The sequence below is a fragment of the Aquarana catesbeiana genome, linkage group LG05 (assembly GCF_042186555.1).
Source record: "Aquarana catesbeiana isolate 2022-GZ linkage group LG05, ASM4218655v1, whole genome shotgun sequence".
Classification (NCBI taxonomy): Eukaryota; Metazoa; Chordata; class Amphibia; order Anura; family Ranidae; genus Aquarana; species Aquarana catesbeiana.
This window is the reverse complement of record NC_133328.1, coordinates 530296169-530318353: the sequence shown is the minus strand read 5'-3', so window position 1 is coordinate 530318353 and position 22185 is coordinate 530296169. Positions and strand designations below refer to the sequence as shown.

At 43.6% G+C, this 22185-nt stretch overlaps 1 protein-coding gene across 1 annotated transcript in view; it reads right to left on the bottom strand.

The window, feature by feature from the left end:
• Nucleotides 1–22185, bottom strand: part of TRIM55 (tripartite motif containing 55) — a 214016-nt gene that overhangs the window by 126005 nt on the left and 65826 nt on the right. The window contains exon 4 of the mRNA XM_073631744.1: nt 14311–14406. Within this exon, the coding sequence (XP_073487845.1) occupies nt 14311–14406 (96 nt within the window). The remainder of the gene's footprint in view (nt 1–14310; nt 14407–22185) is intronic.

The following is a 22185-nucleotide window of genomic DNA, read 5'->3' as shown; positions in this document are numbered from 1 at the left end:
TCAACAGCTGGGTAACTGTGGAGAGAAATGGGAGCTGGCAATTAGCCGACAACTGAACGGCCAGCTTAGAGAAGGAAGGGCTGAGCCCAGCCCTGACAGTACCCCCTCCTCAACGACCCCTCCCCCTCGGAGGACCACCAGGCTTGCGAGGAAAACATCTATGGAAATCACGGAGGAGGACAGGGGCATGTATGTCCGAGGATGAGACCCAAGAGTGTTCCTCCGGACCGTACCCTTTCCAATGCACCAGGTACTGTATGCGCCCACAGAACCTACGGAGTCAACAATGGACTGTACTTCATACTCCTTATGGTTCTCAACCTGTACAGGGTGAGGACATGGCACTGAGGTGGTAAAGCAGTTTCAGACCGAAGGTTTTAATAAGGAGACATGAAATACATTCGAAATACGCATATTAGAAGGAAGGTCTAATGCGTAAGCCACTGGGTTAATCCTGCGAAGAATATGGAAAGGCCCAATAAACTGAGGTCTGAACTTCAGTGAGGGAACACGAAGTCGGAGGTTGCGAGATGACAGCCAGACCCTGTCCCCAACCTGGTAGGAAGGCTCAAACAGGCGTCTGTGGTTAGCATGGAGTCTGTACCTATCATTAGCATGAGGCAAAGCATCCTGGACTTGTGCCCAAGTGGAACGAAGACCACAGAGATGCTCCTCTAACGCAGGAATACTCTGCGGAACAAACGAGTCAGGCAACATAGAAGGTTGGAAACCATAATTCGCCATAAATGGGAACAATCGGGAAGCAGAATTCAAGGCACTGTTGTGAGCAAACTCTGTCCATGGTAAGAGGTCTGACCAGTTGTTATGATGGTCAGAAATATAGCAACATAGGAATTGCTCCAAGGACTGATTGGCTCGTTCTGCGGCCCCATTAGACTGCGGGTGATACGCAGAGGAGAAAGCTGGTCATATCAGTCAGGGGCTTGACCAGAGACGAGATGTTACGAATAAACTTCCAATAATAGTTGGCAAAGCCCAGGAAACGCTGAATAGGACGTAAACCCACGGGTCGAGGCCACTGTAGGACTGCCAAAAGTTTCTCTGGGTCCATCGAAAAACCAGCAGTGGAAATGACATAGCCCAGGAATTTAACCTGTTCACGATGGAACTTGCACTTCTCCAGTTTACAATAGAGATTGTTCTCTCTTAGTCTCTGAAGCACGTGACAGACATCTGTGTGGTGGCTCTCCAGGGACTTGGAAAATATGAGGATACCATTGAGATAAACCACCACACATAACTGCAACAAATCTCGGAGGACAGATAATAATAAATTCCTGGAAAACTGCCGGGGCGTTACAAAGGCCAAAAGGCATTATGAAGTACTCATAATGGCCTGTTCTGGTATTAAACGCAGTTTTCCACTCGTCGCCCTCCTTAATCCTCATGAGATTGTATGCCCCTCTCAAATCAAGCTTCGTGAAAACCGCTGCTCCCTTGAGGCGGTCAAATAACTCTGTAATCAACAGAATCAGATAGGTATTCTTAATCGTGAAACGATTGAGACCCCTATAATCAATACAAGGTCTCAGTTCACCGCTTTTCTTCTTCACAAAGAAGAAACCAGCACCGGCAGGAGATGAGGATTTGCAGATGAAACCTCGAGAAAGTGCGTCTGCAACATACTCCTCCATAGCCTTATCCTCCAAGACCGACAAAGGGTAAACCCGGCCACGAGGGGGTATGACACCAGGTTGAAGGTCAATTGCGCAATCATACGGCCGGTGTGGAGGCAAACTACCGGCCTGACCTTTGTCAAAGACATAGTTAAAACGCGGTACTCCTCCGGCAGGGAGGAGAGTGAAGAGGTGTACAGGACCTTGGCTACCTTCTGGAAGCATGTCTCACTGCATTGTCGTGACCAGGAGAGAACCTCAGCACGGAGCCAATCAAAAGAGGGGTTGTGCCTCTGTAACCAAGGATAATCAATAATCAGTGGAAACTTAGGTGAGGAAATAACTTGGAATTGGATTATCTCATGGTGAAGAGCCCCTATGGCCATGGACAATGGAACCGTCTCATGAGTCACATGGGAAGGCTGTAGAGGTCTCCCATTAAGAGCCTCAATGGCAAGTGGAGTGTCACATGGCTGCAGTGGAATCGAGTGCTTCGATACAAAGACAGCATCAATGAACAGGCCTGCAGCCCCAAAGTTGATTAGAGCCTGTATTGCTATGGACGACTCAGCCCAAGAAAGGGTGACCGAAACCAGGGGCTTATCCTTCTGGATAACTGGGGACGAAACAACGTCATCTAAGGTCTGTCCCTGACAGGACCTCAAAGTTCGGGCGTTCCCTGGACGGGTAGGACAAGACTTCAAAAAGTGACCTGCCAGGCCACAATAAAGGCACAATCTCTCCCTCCTCCTAAAGCTTCTCTCACCCGCAGAGAGACGCGTGATGCCCAAGTGCATGGGTTCATCTTCACTGACCGACTCGGTACCAGGAGGCATGGGAGGTGAGGGAGGCACGGGTGGAACTGCAAAGCTCGGAGGCAAACGTACAGGAGGCTTCCGCAAGCGCTCCTTAAAAGAGAGTCTCTGAGTCTGGAGTCAATGAGGATGGCAAACGTGATCAACTTCTTCAGCTCAGTGGGTATATCTCGGGCTGCTATCTCATCCTTGATGGAATCCGAGAGACCATGAGAAAAAGCAGCCACAAGAGCCTCATTGTTCCAAGCGACCTCTGCTGCCAGAGTACGGAATTCAATGGTGTAGTCGGCAACAGTTCCCGTACTCTGTTTGATGGACATGAGGCACTTGGCAGCAGAAGCGGAGCATGCAGGAACGTCAAATACCCTTTTAAAGGAAGCCACAAACTCAGGGTAACTCAAGACAACAGGTTTTTCGTCTCCCATAGATGGTTTGCCCAGGCCAAGGCTCTCTCAGAAAGCAAAGATATCACGAAATCTACTTTGCTTCTGTCCGTGGGAAACGCCTGGGGCAGCATCTCAAAGTATATCTCAACCTGGTTGAGAAACCCTCTGCATTGAACTGGATTGCCCCCAAATCGCTGGGGAAGTGGAGCGAAACTAGACATACCTCTTATAGAGGTAATACTCGAGGCGGGTGCCTGCACAGAGACTGGTTCAGCAGCAGGGCATGTAGCAGAGCAGCCACAGTGGGAGATTCCAGGTGAGCCGTGCGACTCAGGATCATTTGTAACGCTATGGCAAACTGATCCATGCAGTGATCTTGCTCATCTAATCTGGAAAAAATATTACCAACAAGTGGATTGACTGTATTTTCTGAATTCATGGCCTTCGCCTACTGTCAGAAACCATGAAATCAGACTGAGACAGAAGTACAGTTAAATCACACTTGTTTAATAATAAAAATAAAAAAGTATAAACGTAGTCAAAACATAGCCAAAGTTCAGCCAAGCCAGGAGTCAGGGATCCAAGTAATGGAACAGCAAGCAGGATCTAAATCCAGAAGGGATGTCAGCAAAGCCAGTCTTTAAAAAGGAACGCAGGAGAGTTTCTTGTGATGTGACCAAGGCGAAGGCAGAGCTACTCTGGACTGGAAGGCTTAAGTAGGCAGGACTGACAAGCAGGATCATCAACAGCTGCGTAACTCTGGAGAGAGATGGGAGCTGGCAATTAGCCGACAGCTTAGCGGCCAGCTCAGAGAGGGAAGGGCTGAGCCTAGCCCTGACGCTCCTTATTAGGATTAATACTTTGGAGCTCTGTTCACAAACACTTCATGTATCACAGGCACTTACTAGGAACAGGCACTGCATCTCTTTTTGAATTTACCCTTTCTACTGAGTTTGTGTTACTCCCCTTTGAGTCACAAGTGTACTGTGTCTATGTGCTGCCTCACCTATTGCTGTGCCATGTGGATGCCCTCTTACCACTTCTTTCACCTTCACAGAAGCCTTCGCCACCTTAATGCTCCTTTGCAAGGGTTCTCTACAGATTCTGTTTGCTGCTTCCTTACAGTGACAGTCACAGATTTTACACACAAAATCACTGCCATGGTAGTTAACTTAGAACACATTGGATATAGAGTGGGGACGAAGACCCCCTTAATTTTTCACTCTTTTTTATATTGCAGCCATTTGCTAAAATAATTTAAATTCATTTTTTTTCCTCATTAATGTACACACAGCACTCCATATTGACAGAAAAACACAGAATTGTTGACATTTTTGCAGATTTATTAAAAAAGAAAAACTGAAATATCACATGGTCCTAAGTATTCAGACCCTTTGCTGTGACACTCATATATTTAATTTAGGTGCTATCCATTTCTTCTGATCATCCTTGAGATGGTTCTACACCTTCATTTGAGTCCAGCCGTGTTTGATTATAGTGATTGGACTTGATTAGGAAAGCCACACACCTGTCTATATAAGACCTTACAGCTCACAGCAAGTCAGAATCATGAGGTCAAAGGAACTGCCTGAAGAGCTCAGAGACAGAATTGTGGCAAGGCACAGATCTGGCCAAGGTTACAAAAAAATTTCTGCTGCACTTAAGGTTCCTAAGAGCACAGTGGCCTCCATAATCCTTAAATGGAAGACGTATGGGATGACCAGAACCCTTCCTAGAGCTGGCCGTCTGGCCAACCTGAGCTATCGGGGGAGAAGAGCCTTGGTGAGAGAGGTAAAGAAGAACCCAAAGATCACTGTGGCTGAGCTCCAGAGATGCAGTCGAGAGATGGGAGAAAGTTGTAGAAAGTCAACCATCACTGCAGCCCTCCACCAGTCGGGGCTTTATGGCAGAGTGGCCCGACGGAAGCCTATCCTCAGTGCAAGACACATGAAAGCCCGCATGGAGTTTGCTTAAAAAACACCTGAAGGACTCCAAGATGGTGAGAAATAAGATTCTCTGGTCTGATGAGACCAAGATAGAACTTTTTGGCCTTAATTCTAAGCGGTATGTGTGGAGAAAACCAGGCACTGCTCATCACCTCTTCCAATACAGTCCCAACAGTGAAGCATGGTGGGGGCAGCATCAAGCTGTGAGGGTGTTTTTCAGCTGCAGGGACAGGACGACTGGTTGCAATCGAGGCAAAGATGAATGCGGCCAAGCACAGGGATATCCTGGATGAAAACCTTCTCCAGAGTGCTCAGGACCTCAGACTGGGCCGAAGGTTTACCTTCCAACAAGACAATGACCTTAAGCACACAGCTAAAATAACAAAGGAGTGGCTTCACAACAACTCCGAGACTGTTCTTGAATGGCCCAGCCAGAGCCCTGATTTAAACCCAATTGAGCATCTCTGGAGAGACCTAAAAATGGTTGTCCTCCAATGTTTACCATCCAACCTGACAGAACTGGAGAGGATCTGCAAGGAGGAATGGCAGAGGATCCCCAAATCCAGGTGTGAAAAACTTGTTGCATCTTTCCCAAAAAGACTCATGGCTGTATTAGATCAAAAGGGTGCTTCTACTAAATACTGAGCAAAGGGTCTGAATACTTAGGACCATGTGATATTTCAGTTTTTCTTTTTAAGTAAATCTGCAAAAAATGTCAACAATACTGTGTTTTTCTGTCAATATGGGGTGCTGTGTGTACATTAATGAGGAAAAAAATGAACTTAAATGATTTTAGCAAATGGCTGCAATATAACAAACAGTTAAAAATTTAAGGGGGTCTGAATACTTTCTATCCCCACTGTAAGCATACGACTTCACGTTCTCCAACAAAGTTTGCCTCTGATATGCCTGCAGCTGCAGTACATTAAGCCGAGGATGATGAGCAGTGTAATCGCTCCATTCTGATGAGTGTGTGCTTAAGGAGGCCTATAACTGGGTACACATTGTGAGTCTTTGTTCATTTAGCCAACAGGCTGAATGAAAAAGAACCTGACAGATCCCTGCATCAACAAAAGCAATGCGAATGCAGGAATCCCCCCGCTGGGACATTTATGTGGACAGCGGGGACTCTCAGAATACTCTGATCAGCACTGCAGCAGATTAGCTGCAAGCAACTGATCAAACAAGGTTTTCTAGCAGTCCTTTTCCACAGAAGCTGATCTAATAATCATGGATGATCCCTACTGAAACAGACAAATTTCGATCTGTATGTACCCAGCTTTAGTCTGATGGCATTACCCCTGTGCTTAAAGAAACCATATTGGATGTTGACACATGTACATGTTTAGAACTGGAGTGACTTGCATTTGATTTATACAAAGTTACTTGTCTGGGCTCTTCTCAAAGTCCCCCACCTGTCAAATCTTTTCTGTACACTCAATCGTGCAACTGGTCTATTCCTGAAAAATTGTTTAGCATTTTGCCAATAAATAACCTATGGAGTTTATTCAGAAGTAGGGTGTTCCTTTTGTGGACACAGTCATTCCTTGTCTTCACAAAACACTGACCATTCCAGTCAAGGAAATACCAGTGATTTGGAATCCAGTGCACAAGAAAAGCCTGTCCAAGGTTAGGTCTGGTAACACATTCCATTATGAACCTTGGATGCAAAAGTCCTTAAACCTGCAAGCAAGTCCTCCTCACTAGGGATGAGCCGAACACCCCCCTGTTCGGTTCGCACCAGAACATGCGAACAGGAAAAAAGTTCGTTCGAACATGCGAACACCGTTAAAGTCTATGGGACACGAACATGAATAATCAAAAGTGCTAATTTTAAAGGCTTATATGCAAGTTATTGTCATAAAAAGTGTTTGGGGACCTGGGTCCTGCCCCAGGGGACATGGATCAATGCAAAAAAAAGTTTTAAAAACGGCCGTTTTTTCAGGAGCAGTGATTTTAATAATGCTTAAAGTCAAACAATAAAAGTGTAATATCCCTTTAAATTTCGTACCTGGGGGGTGTCTATAGTATGCCTGTAAAGGGGCGCATGTTTCCTGTGTTTAGAACAGTCTGACAGCAAAATGACATTTTGAAGGAAAAAACTCATTTAAAACTACCCGCGGCTATTGCATTGCCGACAATACACATAGAAGTTCATTGATAAAAACGGCATGGGAATTCCCCAAAGGGGAACCCCGAACCAAAATTAAAAAAAAAAAATGACGTGGGAGTCCTCCTAAATTCCATACCAGGCCCTTCAGGTCTGGTATGGATATTAAGGGGAACCCCGGCCAAAATTAAAAAAAAAAAATGACGTGGGGTTCCCCCTAAATTCCATACCAGACCCTTCAGGTCTGGTATGGATTTTAAGGGGAACCCCGCGCCAAAAAAAAAAAAAAAAAACGGCGTGGGGTCCCCCCAAAAATCCATACCAGACCCTTATCCGAGCACGCAACCTGGCAGGCCGCAGGAAAAGAGGGGGGGACGAGAGTGCGGCCCCCCCTCCCTCCTGAACCGTACCAGGCCACATGCCCTCAACATTGGGAGGGTGCTTTGGGGTAGCCCCCCAAAACACCTTGTCCCCATGTTGATGAGGACAAGGGCCTCATCCCCACAACCCTGGCCGGTGGTTGTGGGGGTCTGCGGGCGGGGGGCTTATCGGAATCTGGAAGCCCCCTTTAACAAGGTGACCCCCAGATCCCGGCCCCCCCCCTGTGTGAAATGGTAAGGGGGTACATAAGTACCCCTACCATTTCACGAAAAAAGTGTCAAAAATGTTAAAAATGACAAGAGACAGTTTTTGACAATTCCTTTATTTAAATGCTTCTTCTTTCTTCTATCTTCCTTCATCTTCTGGTTCTTCTGGCTCTTCTGGTTCTTCTGGTTCTTCCTCCGGCGTTCTCGTCCAGCATCTCCTCCGCGGCGTCTTCTGTCTTCTTCTCCTCGGGCCGCTCCGCACCCATGGCATGGGGGGGAGGCTCCTGCTCTTCTCTTCTTCTCTTCTTCTCTTCTTCTCTTCTTCATTTTCTTCTCCGGGCCGCTCCGCAATCCATGCTGGCATGGAGGGAGGCTCCCGCTGTGTGACGGCGCTCCTCGTCTGACAGTTCTTAAATAACGGGGGGTGGGGCCACCCGGTGACCCCGCCCCCCTCTGACGCACGGTGACTTGACGGGACTTCCCTGTGGCATTCCCCGTGACGTCACAGGGAAGTCCCGTCAAGTCACCGTGCGTCAGAGGGGGGCGGGGTCACCGGGTGGCCCCGCCCCCCCGTTATTTAAGAACTGTCAGACGAGGAGCGCCGTCACACAGCGGGAGCCTCCCTCCATGCCAGCATGGATTGCGGAGCGGCCCGGAGAAGAAAATGAAGAAGAGAAGAAAAGAAGAAAAGAAGAAAAGAAGAAGAGAAGAAGAGAAGAGCGGGAGCCTCCCCCCCATGCCATGGGTGCGGAGCGGCCCGAGGAGAAGAAGATAGAAGATGCCGCGGAGGAGATGCTGGACGAGAACGCCGGAGGAAGAACCAGAAGAGCCAGAAGAGCCAGAAGAACCAGAAGAACCAGAAGATGAAGGAAGATAGAAGAAGCATTTAAATAAAGGAATTGTCAAAAACTGTCTCTTGTCATTTTTAACATTTTTGACACTTTTTTCGTGAAATGGTAGGGGTACTTATGTACCCCCTTACCATTTCACACAGGGGGGGGACGGGATCTGGGGGTCACCTTGTTAAAGGGGGCTTCCAGATTCCGATAAGCCCCCTGCCCGCAGACCCCCACAACCACCGGCCAGGGTTGTGGGGATGAGGCCCTTGTCCTCATCAACATGGGGACAAGGTGTTTTGGGGGGCTACCCCAAAGCACCCTCCCAATGTTGAGGGCATGTGGCCTGGTACGGTTCAGGAGGGAGGGGGGGCCGCACTCTCGTCCCCCCCTCTTTTCCTGCGGCCTGCCAGGTTGCGTGCTCGGATAAGGGTCTGGTATGGATTTTTGGGGGGACCCCACGCCGTTTTTTTTTTTTTTTTTTGGCGCGGGGTTCCCCTTAAAATCCATACCAGACCTGAAGGGTCTGGTATGGAATTTAGGGGGAACCCCACGTCATTTTTTTTTTTTAATTTTGGCCGGGGTTCCCCTTAATATCCATACCAGACCTGAAGGGCCTGGTATGGAATTTAGGGGGACCCCCGCGTCATTTTTTTTTTTTAATTTTGGTTCGGGGTTCCCCTTTGGGGAATTCCCATGCCGTTTTTATCAATGAACTTCTATGTGTATTGTCGGCAATGCAATAGCCGCGGGTAGTTTTAAATGAGTTTTTTCCTTCAAAATGTCATTTTGCTGTCAGACTGTTCTAAACACAGGAAACATGCGCCCCTTTACAGGCACACTATAGACACCCCCCAGGTACGAAATTTAAAGGGATATTACACTTTTATTGATTGACTTTAAGCATTATTAAAATCACTGCTCCTGAAAAAACGGCCGTTTTTAAAACTTTTTTTTGCATTGATCCATGTCCCCTGGGGCAGGACCCAGGTCCCCAAACACTTTTTATGACAATAACTTGCATATTAGCCTTTAAAATTAGCACTTTTGATTTCTCCCATAGACTTTTAAAGGGTGTTCCGCGGCATTCGAATTTGCCGCGAACACCCCAAATTGTTCGCTGTTCGGTGAACTTGCGAACAGCCAATGTTCAAGTCGAACATGAGTTCGACTCGAACTCGAAGCTCATCCCTACTCCTCACAACAAGGGAATGCCCCCCACTTCTCAAAGTGTGTGTGTGGGGGGTCTCAGTTGGCCTCTGTCCCTCCTAGACTTAAAACGTTTCCAATAATTGAAAAAAATACATGCTTCCCAGGAGCTACAAACTCAATCTCTTTCCTGCCCCACTACACAGGTCAACCTGCTATCGTTGCCATGCTTAGGGAGTAATTGTTTCTCTTCCAGAAGTGAAGGGTTTCATGTTTTCTCCTCAAACCTTTTTACAGTTCTCAAAGCCAAAGTGGGCATACTGTATGCGCCACTCTGGACTCTAGAGAACTCAATCTCTGGAATTCATAAATACTGGCTCAGACAGATTTTGCAAGTTCCTTGCGTGCATTCTAAAAGTAGTGCAGCATGAATCTAATGCATGTACCTATCTAGAACCTGTACTTGAATTTGGTGCATGAGTAGCTGTCAGAACAAAAAATGTTGCATATGCTTAATGGATTTGGTGCAATAGATTAACAAGTGGTATTATTGCCAGAAAAAGCAGCTTTATTGAATCCCCCCCAGTGTCTTTATTCAAGTGTGAAAATTCTGCATGGAAACTACCAGGTAAGTTATTGCTTCCCTCCATCCGGGAGACTTTCTGGCCTCTGTGGGCAACAAGGATACTCAATAACTGTTTTTGGAATGTTTTTTAATTAAATAACTAGTTTTTTAATTAAATAACTAGTTATTAACTAGTATAGTTTTTGTGTCTTGTTCTGTTAAGTCACACTGACTATTTTATATGACATAAAAGTTCCTAAGTAAAAAAATAAATAAATAAAATGAAGATGCCACAGAGATCAAAAGCAAGACCATTTTAATCAGGGATACTAGGCCCAACCAGTGTTCACCTAAGTTTTATTTTATCGGTGCGGATTGTGGGTGAATGTGAGTGAGGTCATGGTGAGGTGGTTTAGGTTCACATTGTTCTTGCGCTTAATTTTTCTAAAAAGAAATATACTTTTTCCAAAAAAATGACTTCTTGGTTTGTCTGTCACGAACAGCTGCATGATGCTCTATAATCACTCCAAACTCCAAGTCTAAAAAAATTATGGAAAAATACCCCATTTATTAGAAAAAACATAGTTTAGGTATTGACAATTAGACAATTGAAGAGGATAGCTATCAATAAGTTGCTGTGGACAGATATAAAGGGTTTTTGGGTTATTATTATTATTATACAGGATTCAGGGTTTAGATCAGATCTGTGTATATAGGCAGGACAGATAAGAAAATCAACCCCAGCATTGCATTTCCAAAAACTCAGGCAAAGTTTGTTGAAGTAGATGTAAACCCAACCACTAAAATATCATTTAAGATTTAACACAATCTCCTAGCTACAAATCCCCACCACATAGTTCTCAAATACTAAAATAAGCTTTTATGCTAAATCACATTACCCAGGAACATTAAATAGTTTTACAAAAAATGCCTTTTAAAAGATTGTAGCAAGTAACATTTAGGAGATATGCCCTGTAAAAAATACATGCAACTGGATAGCAATGAAATGCATGTGGACTCAGGGACAGGGTGTGAAAAAAATAAACTGCAACCAGCAGAGAAAAATATAAAATATACCCATTTAAAACACATTCAGCCATTATGAGTATAGAGTATAGTGCATGTGGAGAGGCTGCAGGACATACACTATATTACCAAAAGTATTGGGGCGCCTGTCTTTACCCACACATGAACTTTAATGGCATCCCAGTCTTAATCCATAGGGTTCAATATTGAGTTGGCCCACCCTTTGCAGCTATAACAGCTTCATCTCTTCTGGGAAGGCTGGCCACAAGGTTTAGGAGTGTGTCTATGGGAATGTTTGACCATTCTTCCAGAAGCGCATTTGTGAGGTCAGGCACTGATGTGGATGAGAAGGTCTGGCTTGCAGTCTCTGCTCTAATTCATCCCAAAGGTGTTCTATTGGGATGAGGTCAGGACTCTGCGCAGGCCAGTCAAATTCCTCCACCCCAAACACGCTCATCCATGTCTTTATAGACCTTGTTTGTGCACTGATGTGCAGTCATGTTGGAACAGGAAGGGGTCATCCCCAAACTGTTCCCACAAAGTTAGGTGCATTAAATTGTCCAAAATGTCTTGGTATGCTGACACCTTAAAAGTTCCCTTCACTGGAACTAGGGGGCCAAGCCCACCCCGGAAAAACAACCCCACACCATAAGCCCCCCTCCACCAAATAATTTGGACCAGTGCACAAACAAGATCTAAAAAAACATGGATGAGTGAGTTTGGGGTGGAGGAACTTGACTGATCTGCAGAGCCTTGACCTCAACCCGATAGAACACCTTGTAATGAATTAAAGCAGAGACTGTGAGCCAGGCCTTCTCGTCCACATCGGTGCCTGACCTCACAAATGCACTTCTGGAAGAATGGTCAAACATTCCCATAGACATTGAACCCTGTGGACTAAGATTGGAATGCCATTAAAGTTAATGTGCGTGTAAAGGCAGGTGTCCCATTACTTTTGGTAATATAGTGTATATCAGCAGCATTAACATGCAAACATTCTTTCCTGCCCCTACCTCCAAATTCTCCAAGATACCCAGCATTTTTCTACAAATCAGCAAAACAAAAAAACCCAACAGATTCATCTACCTACACAAATGAGATGGATGAACAGATATCCCCCCACTGAGAAATTGTATGTCATAATACACTAATCACTGGCTGCAGTTGCTTGGCTGTAGTCACTTATCAGGAGAAAATGCCAACATGTCTCCAACAGAAGTCGATCAACTTCTGTGTCTTAAGTCGTCTTTAGACTCTGCCAAATCAGTAAGCAGCCATGGTGGTCTACACAAGCTGGGTATAAAAGGTATGTCATTGCATAGGACATACAGCGTTTGAAACAGAACATGCCCTCCCATTTCTTATCTAAGTATGGAGAGGGATGTTTAAAAAAAAAAAAAATAGGAGGTGCAGGAAAGTCTCATAATGGGCTCACAGAAAACCTTGTCAATACTGAACTTTTGGCACAGGATATAGCAGAAGTATTGTAATTGGCCAGGCACAAATCAAAATAATGCAGACAACAGTTCACATGTAATCCGCTAGCTCTTACATACTTATGAGGCTGGGTGTTAACATAATGTAATGCATTATCCCTGCCAAATTATTTGACAAGCAGAGTTTCCTGGTTGTTGGGATAGTAAAGGAGCATGCCAGGCTTGTAACATGCCCCGATATGCAAATTCCAGATACAAGTTACAACATATATTTATACCTTTGAGAATATGTTTCAACTCTGTGTTTGGTGGGGCCTTAAAATCTATGTATAGCCACATTTTTTTTATCTTAGCTTTGGATAGAGTAAAGTCTGGTACACACAATGAGATTATCAGACAAATGATCACCCTTTTTTTTTTATTTTTGCATGCTAGTCTACATTTCGAAAATTAAGAGAATACTAAGGTTAATTATTTAAATTTGGAAGTGATGTAATACTTTGAATTTCATTTGTTTTGGATTTTTGGACAAAAAATGTACTGATTAAACGAAAATGATAAGATCTGGTATCGTACGAGAGCATTTTTCATGTTTGTCCCTTCAGATAATTTCAGACTTCTGTGTACTAATGATCAGATTAGAGCATGATCGCTTTGAAAGCGTTTTTCTTTTGTCCAATTTTCTGAACGTGTGTGCAGGCTTTATGGGTGGGTTAGAATTCAATCAAAGTTTTATTGCTGTCTAAGGCTGGCCATAAATGGATTCTTCCATTCATACAGTCAAGGTTGATAGAGGAATCCACCCCACTGTGGCATTGTATTCTGACAGTGGGAACTCTCTGCCTGTTGCCTGCAGCCTCCGATCGAGAAAAAATTTCCAACAAGACTGTTTGACAGAAGTCCAATGCTCTTGAGTCCACATTGGGAAAATTCGCCCTCATTATTGGTCCTAATGACCTTCATCGCTGGGTCAGATAGTGATGGGAAAGCAAACCATTACAGTTGACACCAGAACAGGTGGTGAGGTAAATCTCTCAATAGGAACCTTTTCTGGTGATAATTGCCTAAAGAGAAAATTCCTCAATTTGCAATTTTTTTTTTTACTTCCTCTGGCGTCTTTGGTGCAGGAGTCATTTAGGCTCATGTTACTTGAGTAAATGGATAATTCCACCCAAAATACATTTCAGCTTTAGAAGGACAAAAGTAGGTTGGAGCATGGACTGGATAATATGTAAAAAACATTAATAAACATTTACTGCAGTAGTGTATGCTTCTAAAATACATAATTCAGACTTCAGAAATTCTGATGGAGATATTTCCTCTCAGTGGTCTCAAAGAGATAGGAAGACATAATTTAAAATTAACTAAATACTCTGCAAAAAAGTATATCTGCACCAGTTTAGGAAGTCATAAAGTATATGAAAATGTGCTTCAGGACTCTAAAGACAACAGAGTGGACTTTAACAGAAGTGAAAATAAGTTCTGTAAAAAAAAAGAAAAAAGAAAAAGAACATTTTGGTACCTCTCTATTTGTTTGACCCACTTACGAAACATTTTATATTTAAAGTTACAGCAAAGTAAAGACAAGTTATTACACTCCCTTGCACTTTACTATCCAAAAGATACTTTACTATCCAAAAGTTTACTTTCCAAAAGAACACATTCTATATGTAAATACTTCTATATGTAAATCCTAAAACTTAATTTTAGAAAGCATAGGACTAATGTTGGAAATGATGAAATTAGATTGAAATAAAGTAATAATAAAATGACAACAAAAATGAATTGTTCTAAACCTCACATTCAGCATCTCTTACCTCCACAGTTTTACAAGTTTCCTCTAGTTGTGAAATCACTGCTTGAATCCGGTCGTTACATCCAACCAGGACCGCAATGCCCTCCGACAGTTCAGACTAGGCAAAGAAACACAGTCAGTTACAAAACAAGGTAAATGTATGATGTTAAATTAGCAAATGTATATATAAAGTTTTAGTTTGTTTTGCAGGAAATGTAACTAAAAGTAACCAAGAATCAGAATGTATAATTCATAAAAGTGAAACTTTCTGTTCTGACAGGTGTGATTTTTAGAATTTGGTCATGAAAACATTAAGGGAGTGGACTCCTGGCATAGTTTTTGAAATCATTTGGTGACAATGAATCACACAACCTACAGTACTCCACCAGGAAATCTCCCAATCTGGGTTCTAATATGGTATTTTGTCACCAGGTATTTTACTTTCTTTTTAACCTTTTTTCATTTTTTTTGTTAGTAATTAAAAGAAAGTATTCCTCCCCTTCCTTAAACTTTAATAAATTGAAATAATCTTTAAATTGTCTTATGTTTCTTTGATCTCCTCCTAAAGCAGATCTAACTCTTTACGAAAACTGGAGAGTGCAAAATCTGGTGCAGCTCTGCATAATGTCACCTTGTTCAATTAAGCGTTGACAAAAAAAACTTGGAAGCTGATTGGTTTTTAGGCAGAGCTGCACCAGATTTTGTACTTTCCAGTTTTGGTAAGCCAACTCCATGGTCATCATTATATCATAAACAACTATCAAAGCTTTTCTTTCAAAATAATATTTCCACTTTTTTATCCTTTTTTCATCTCAGTGTTGCCAATTTCCTCCAGCCTCTTTCAGCCACTTCCTTTCCACCTGAGTTCCCCATCCAATCTGACATGCATAGAGCACTGGAGTGTTAGAGCAGGAAGCCGTATTTGCAGGAAGCAAAAACCATAACGTGATGGTATTGGACTATAAGGAGATAAAAAGGTGTAAAAAACTCAATAGGATTGTAACCCTTGTATTAAGTAGTTTATGAGAGGAAAGATTTGTGTTCGTTTTCTAGTCTTTTTTAATTTCCTGTGTTTTTAAAATCACAAATTGCATGGCAAAGAGGTATAATTACCCATCTGATCAGCTTATTTAGCAGGGGAAGAAATAAACTCCCACTGACTCCAGTTATACCTCCATGGAACCAGTTGATCAAAATTGCTAGTGCCAATTATTCCTGAGCTGTGTTGAGAGGGGGCCCAAATAATGAGGCAATATATATGCACTGACACCACTATAGCAGGAGAACTGCTCATTTACAGCCCTCATGTGTGTATATTAGCACATGTACATAGTGTGTCAGGTTTTGTTTAAGGGTGTGGGGGACTATTTATTTCCCATTATTAACCCTTTCACGACTAAGCCTATTTTTGACATTTGGTGTTAAGTTAAAATACGTATTTTTTGCTAGAAAATTACTTAGAGCCCCCAAACATTATATATATATTTTTTAGCAGAGAATCTAGAGAATAAAATGGCGATTGTTGCAATATTTTTTATCACGTATTTGTGCAGTGGTGTTTTAAACGCAATTTTTTGGGAAAAGGTTTCACTTTCATGAATTAAAAAAAAAAAAACAATCAGTAAAGTTAGCCCAATTTTTTTGTATAATGTGAAAGATGATGGTACGCCGAGTAAATAGATACTAAACATGTCATGCTTTTTATTTTTAGAAATTGTGTTTTTTTAAAAAAAAAAATTTTTAACACTTTTATTGCTGTCACAAGGAATGTAAACATCCCTTGTGACAGTAATAGGTGGTGACAGGTACTCTTTATGGAGGGATCGGGGGTCTAAAAGACCCCCGATCCCTCCTTTGCACTTCACAGTATTCGAAAACGGCGATTCTGAACATATATATATATATAGTTACATAGTAGGTGAGGTTGAAAAAAGACACAAGTCCATCAAGTCCAACCTATGTGTGTGATTATGTGTCAGTATTACATTACATATCCCTGTATATTGCGGTCATTCAGGTGATTATCTAATAGTTTCTTGAAGCTATCAATGCTCCCCGCTGAGACCACCGCCTGTGGAAGGGAATTCCACATCCTTGCCGCTCTTACAGTAAAGAACCCTCTACGTAGTTTAAGGTTAAACCTCTTTTCTTCTAATTGTAATGAGTGGCCACGAGTCTTATTAAACTCTCTTCTGCGAAAAAGTTTTATCCCTATTGTGGGGTCACCAGTACAGTATTTGTAAATTGAAATCATATCCCCTCTCAAGCGTCTCTTCTCCAGAGAGAATAAGTTCAGTGCTCGCAACCTTTCCTCATAACTAAGATCCTCCAGACCCTTTATTAGCTTTGTTGCCCTTCTTTGTACTCGCTCCATTTCCAGTACGTCCCTCCTGAGGACTGGTGCCCAGAACTGGACAGCATACTCCAGGTGCGGCTGGACCAGAGTCTTGTAGAGCGGGAGAATTATCGTTTTATCTCTGCAGTTGATCCCCCTTTTAATGCATGCCAATATTCTGTTTGCTTTATTAGCAGCAACTTGGCATTGCATGCCATTGCTGAGCCTATCATCCACTAGGACCCCCAAGTCCTTTTCCATCCTAGATTCCCCCAGAGGTTCTCCCCCCAGTGTATAGATTGCATTCATATTTTTGCCACCCAAATGCATTATTTTACATTTTTCTACATTGAACCTCATTTGCCATGTAGTCGCCCACCCCATTAATTTGTTCAGGTCTTTTTGCAAGATTTCCACATCCTGCGGAGAAGTTATTGCCCTGCTTAGCTTAGTATCGTCTGCAAATACAGAGATGGAACTGTTTATCCCATCCTCCAGGTCGTTTATGAACAAATTAAATAGGATTGGTCCCAGCACAGAACCCTGGGGGACCCCACTACCCACCCCTGACCATTCTGAGTACTCCCCATTTATCACCACCCTCTGAACACGCCCTTGTAGCCAGTTTTCAATCCATGTACTCACCCTATGGTCCATGCCAACGCACCTTATTTTGTACAGTAAACGTTTATGGGGAACTGTGTCAAATGCTTTTGCAAAATCCAGATACACCACATCTACGGGCCTTCCTTTATCTAGATGGCAACTCACCTCCTCATAGAAGGTTAATAGATTGGTTTGGCAAGAACGATTCTTCATGAATCCATGCTGATTACTGCTAATGATATCATTCTTATTACTAAAATCTTGTATATAGTCCCTTATCATCCCCTCCAAGAGTTTACATACTATTGATGTTAGGCTAACTGGTCTGTAATTCCCAGGGATGTTTTTTGGGCCCTTTTTAAATATTGGTGCTACATTGGCTTTTCTCCAATCAGCTGGTACCATTCCAGTCAATAGACTGTCTGTAAAAATTAGGAACAACGGTCTGGCAATCACCTGACTGAGTTCCCTAAGTACCCTCGGATGCAAGCCATCTGGTCCCGGTGATTTATTAATGTTAAGTTTCTCAAGTCTAATTTTAATTCCGTCCTCTGTTAACCATGTAGGTGCTTCCTGTGTTGTGTCATGAGGATAAACACTGCAGTTTTGGTTACTGAAGCCCCCCGATGCACTCGTGAAGACTGAGGAGAAGAATAAATTCAATACCTCTGCCATCTCCCCATCCTTTGTAACCAGATGTCCTTCCTCATTCTTTATGGGGCCAATATGGTCTGTCCTCCCTTTTTTACTGTTTACATACTTAAAGAATTTCTTGGGATTTTTTTTGCTCTCCTCCGCTATGTGTCTTTCATGTTCTATCTTAGCCATCCTAATTGCACCCTTACATTTCTTATTGCATTCTTTATAAATTCTGAATGCTGTGGATGATCCCTCAACCTTGTATTTTTTGAAGGCCTTCTCCTTTGCTTTTATATGCATTTTTACATTGGAGTTAAGCCATCCAGGATGTTTGTTCGCTCTTTTAAATTTATTACCCAATGGGATACATTGGCTAATGCCCTTATTTAATATGCTCTTAAAGCAAACCCATCTCTCCTCCGTATTCTTTGTTCCTAATATTTTATCCCAATTTATGCCTTTTAGCAAGGTTTGTAGTTTAGGGAAGTTGGCTCTTTTGAAATTCAGTGTCTTTGTGTTCCCTTCATGTCTCCTATTTGTGTGATTTATACTGAAACTAATTGACCTGTGATCGCTGTTACCTAAATTGCCCCGTATTTCCACATCTGTTATCAGGTCTGTATTGTTGGTAATCAGTAGATCTAGTAATGTTTTATTTCTAGTTGGTGCGTCTACCATCTGACCCATAAAATTGTCCTGCAAGACATTAAGGAACTGGCGAGCCTTAAATGAATGTGCGGTTCCCTCCGCCCAGTCTATGTCTGGATAATTAAAATCCCCCATTATGATAACACTTCCCATCCTTGCTGCTAATCCAATTTGTGATAGGAGATCCGTCTCCACTTCCTCCCTCAGGTTAGGGGGCCTATAGCATACTCCCAGTATTATTTTCCCCTTAGCTTCATCCCTTTGGAGCTCTACCCATAAAGATTCCACCTCCTCCCTAGCCCCCTCAGTGATGTCATCTCTCACATTCACTTGCACATTATTCTTGATATATAGGCATACCCCTCCCCCTTTTTTACCCTCTCTATCCTTGCGGTATAGGGTATACCCTTGAATGTTTGCCAGCCAATCATGAGAGCTGTTGAACCAGGTCTCTGAAATTCCCACAAAATCCAAATCCTCCTTGTACAACAGTATCTCTAGTTCACCCATCTTGTCCGCCAGGCTCCTGGCATTGGTGAACATGCCACATAGTTTAGACCGGTCGCATATTGTCCTCGTATTGGGTGTTTCAAGATTGCAACTTGGACTTGCTACTATACTCACCTTGTGTTTTTGTGCTTTGGTTAACCTACCACTAATGCCCCCAATACTACCCTCTGGAATATCTTCCGCGCTGGCTATCACTGTCTCTGGACCCTCCCCCCCATCGCCTAGTTTAAAAACCCCTCTAACTTTTTGGCCATCTTCATTCCCAGCAGATCTGCACCCTCCTCATTTAGGTGCAGTCCGTCCCTTCTATAGTACCGGTTACCGACTGAGAAGTCGGCCCAGTCCTCCAGGAACCCAAACCCCTCCTTACTACACCAGCTCTTCAGCCACTTGTTTACTTCCCTAATCTCCCTCTGCCTCTCTGGTGTGGCTCGATGTACCGGTAGTATTCCTGAGAACACTACCTTGGAGGTCCTTTTTCCTCAATTTAGCTCCTAAGTCCCTAAAATCGTTCTTTAGGACACTCCATCTGCCTCTGACTTTGTCATTGGTGCCAACGTGCACCATGACAGCCGGGTCTTCCCCAGCCCCTCCCAGTAATCTGTCCACAAGATCCGTGATGTGCCGAACCCGAGCGCCCGGTAGACAACATACTGTTCGGCGCTTCAGGTCTTGGTTACAGATTGCCCTCTCTGTCCTTCTAAGAATTGAGTCCCCTACCACCAGAATCTGTCCCCCCCACTCTCACTGGAGGAGTTCTTCCCCTGGCAGCTAGGAGAGTCCCTCATCTCCAGCAGTTCTGGTCCCTGACTGGTAACACCAATGTCACTCAATGGAGCGTACTTATTGGGATGCTCCAGTCCTGGATCGGCCTCCCTGGCACTTCCCCCTCTACCCCTCCTGACTGTCACCCATCTACTCTTTGCTAGTGCCTGCACCTCTTTGTCTCCACCCGCCTCTGTGCTGGCCCCTGCCGGCACCTGCCGTGTACATTCCTGGCTCACCTTTAGTATGGAGGGACTTCTCAGTGCTGACAGTTGCTTCCCCAGATTCAGAACCTGGGCTTCCAGGGAAACAATGTGCTTACATTTTGCACAGCAGTATTCGCCCTCGATCGGATGATCAAGGAACGCATACATGCGGCAAGATGTACAAAGAGTCGCCTCTCCACACCCGCCGGGCATCGTACCTATTAAATTTAGTGAGGATTTGGGGATTTTACCCTGTCCAAATTACCTAACAACTAGCTTCCTGGCACTAATACTCAAGACAATACACAGGTACACGACAAGACAATATACAGGTACACAATACACAAGTACTAACGATCCACACACACTACTCAGACAACACTCAGATACTCACACTACACAGGTACTATGACCCCTGTTATAACCTCCTGTTTTAAACACTTGTTTTTAACTCCCACTTAATCCAGCTCCACTTACACCAAGCTCCACCGCTTCAAACTGAGCACGCTCAGACTGAGTCCTACAACAAGTTAAATAGGCACCTGGTCACCTGTGAGCAATTAACCACACCCCTTAATTGATAGACTGATGAAACAGAAAAAAAAAAAAAAAAAAAGCTATTTAAAAAGTGACAGCAAAAGGCAAATTAAAAACTAAAAGGAAAAGTCCCCAAAATGCAACCCAGCAAACACCAACAGACAGCAGCAATACACACACCAACAGACAGCAGCAATACACACACCAACAGACAGCAGCAATACACACACCCAAAGACAGCAGCAATACACACACCAACAGACAGCAGCAAACACCAACAGACAGCAAGACTTGTATACTCTAACAATTGTTTTTAACTCCCACTTAATCCAGCTCCACTTACACCAAGCTCCACCGCTTCAAACTGAGCCAACATTGTATATTTTTTTAAAACTGGCGCCATTGGCAGCCGAGTAAACGGGAAGTGACGTCATGACGTCGCTTCCGCGTTTACAATTAGAAGGCTGGAATGAAGCCATACACGGCTTCGTTCCAGACTGTCAGCAGCCGCCGGAGGCGGCGGATCGTCGATCGGGCCTCCCGGTGGATCGGGAGGCCCGGTAAGAGCGGCGGGAGGTGGCGGGAGAGGGGGCCTCCCCTCCCGCTCCTCTGGTATAACAGCCGAGTGGCTTTTAGCTGCATCGGTTGTTATACATGGATAGCCGATCGCCCGCTCTACAACATGGTACCAGGATGATGCCTGCAGCTGCGGGCATCATCCCGGTATAACCCCGGAAAGCTAAGTATGCACATCTGTATGCTCAGCAGGAAGGGGTTATAAAAAATAATAACTAGACAATGAAAGAAATTAGCTCAGGCAAGAGGATCTGTAAAGATTTTTGGTTATGGTAACCAAACCTGTTAGATACATTTTTTTCTCTAATAAATAAAAAACAATCCAATTGTAGTTAGTCCAGTGAAATTTTTATTTCTCCTGAGACCTGTACTTTTTTTTTATAGAAGTTATTCATTGCTTGGAGAGTTATGCTGCGTACACATGGGCGGACTCTTAGGCAACAAAAGTCCGACGGTCTTTCCGACAAACTTTCAACTGACTTTTGACGGACTTCCGATGGACTTTTGAACGAACGGACTTGCCTATACACGATCACACCAAAGTCCGATGGATTTGTACGTGATGACGTATGACCAGACTTAAATAAGGAAGTTGATAGCCATTAGCCAATAACTCCCCTAGCGTTGGTTTAAGTCTGTCGGACTAGCATACAGATGAGCAGATTGTTTGACCGGACGCGAGTCCGTCGGAAAGATTTGAAACATGTTCCAAATCTAAAGTCCGTCAGATTTTCGACGGTCAGCTGCAGGTCCGATGGAGCCCACACACGGTCGGATTGTCCGCCGGATTCGGTCCGTCGGACCAGTCCGGTCGAAAAGTCCGCTCGTGTGTACATGGCATTAATTATAGGTTAGAGAAGGTATAATATTTTCTAATGTATTATTTTCCTTTATTATACAGTTTATTTAGATGTTTGTGTCATCATTTATAGAGTGGTGCAGTTACTGTATGTGCCAGTTCTACTGTATTTGAAGTCCCACACCTAAATACTTAAACTTGGAAGAAATATATTACGTTTTTCTTTCTACTATCAACAGGGCTGGTGCAAGGATTTTTGATACCCTAGGCGAAACC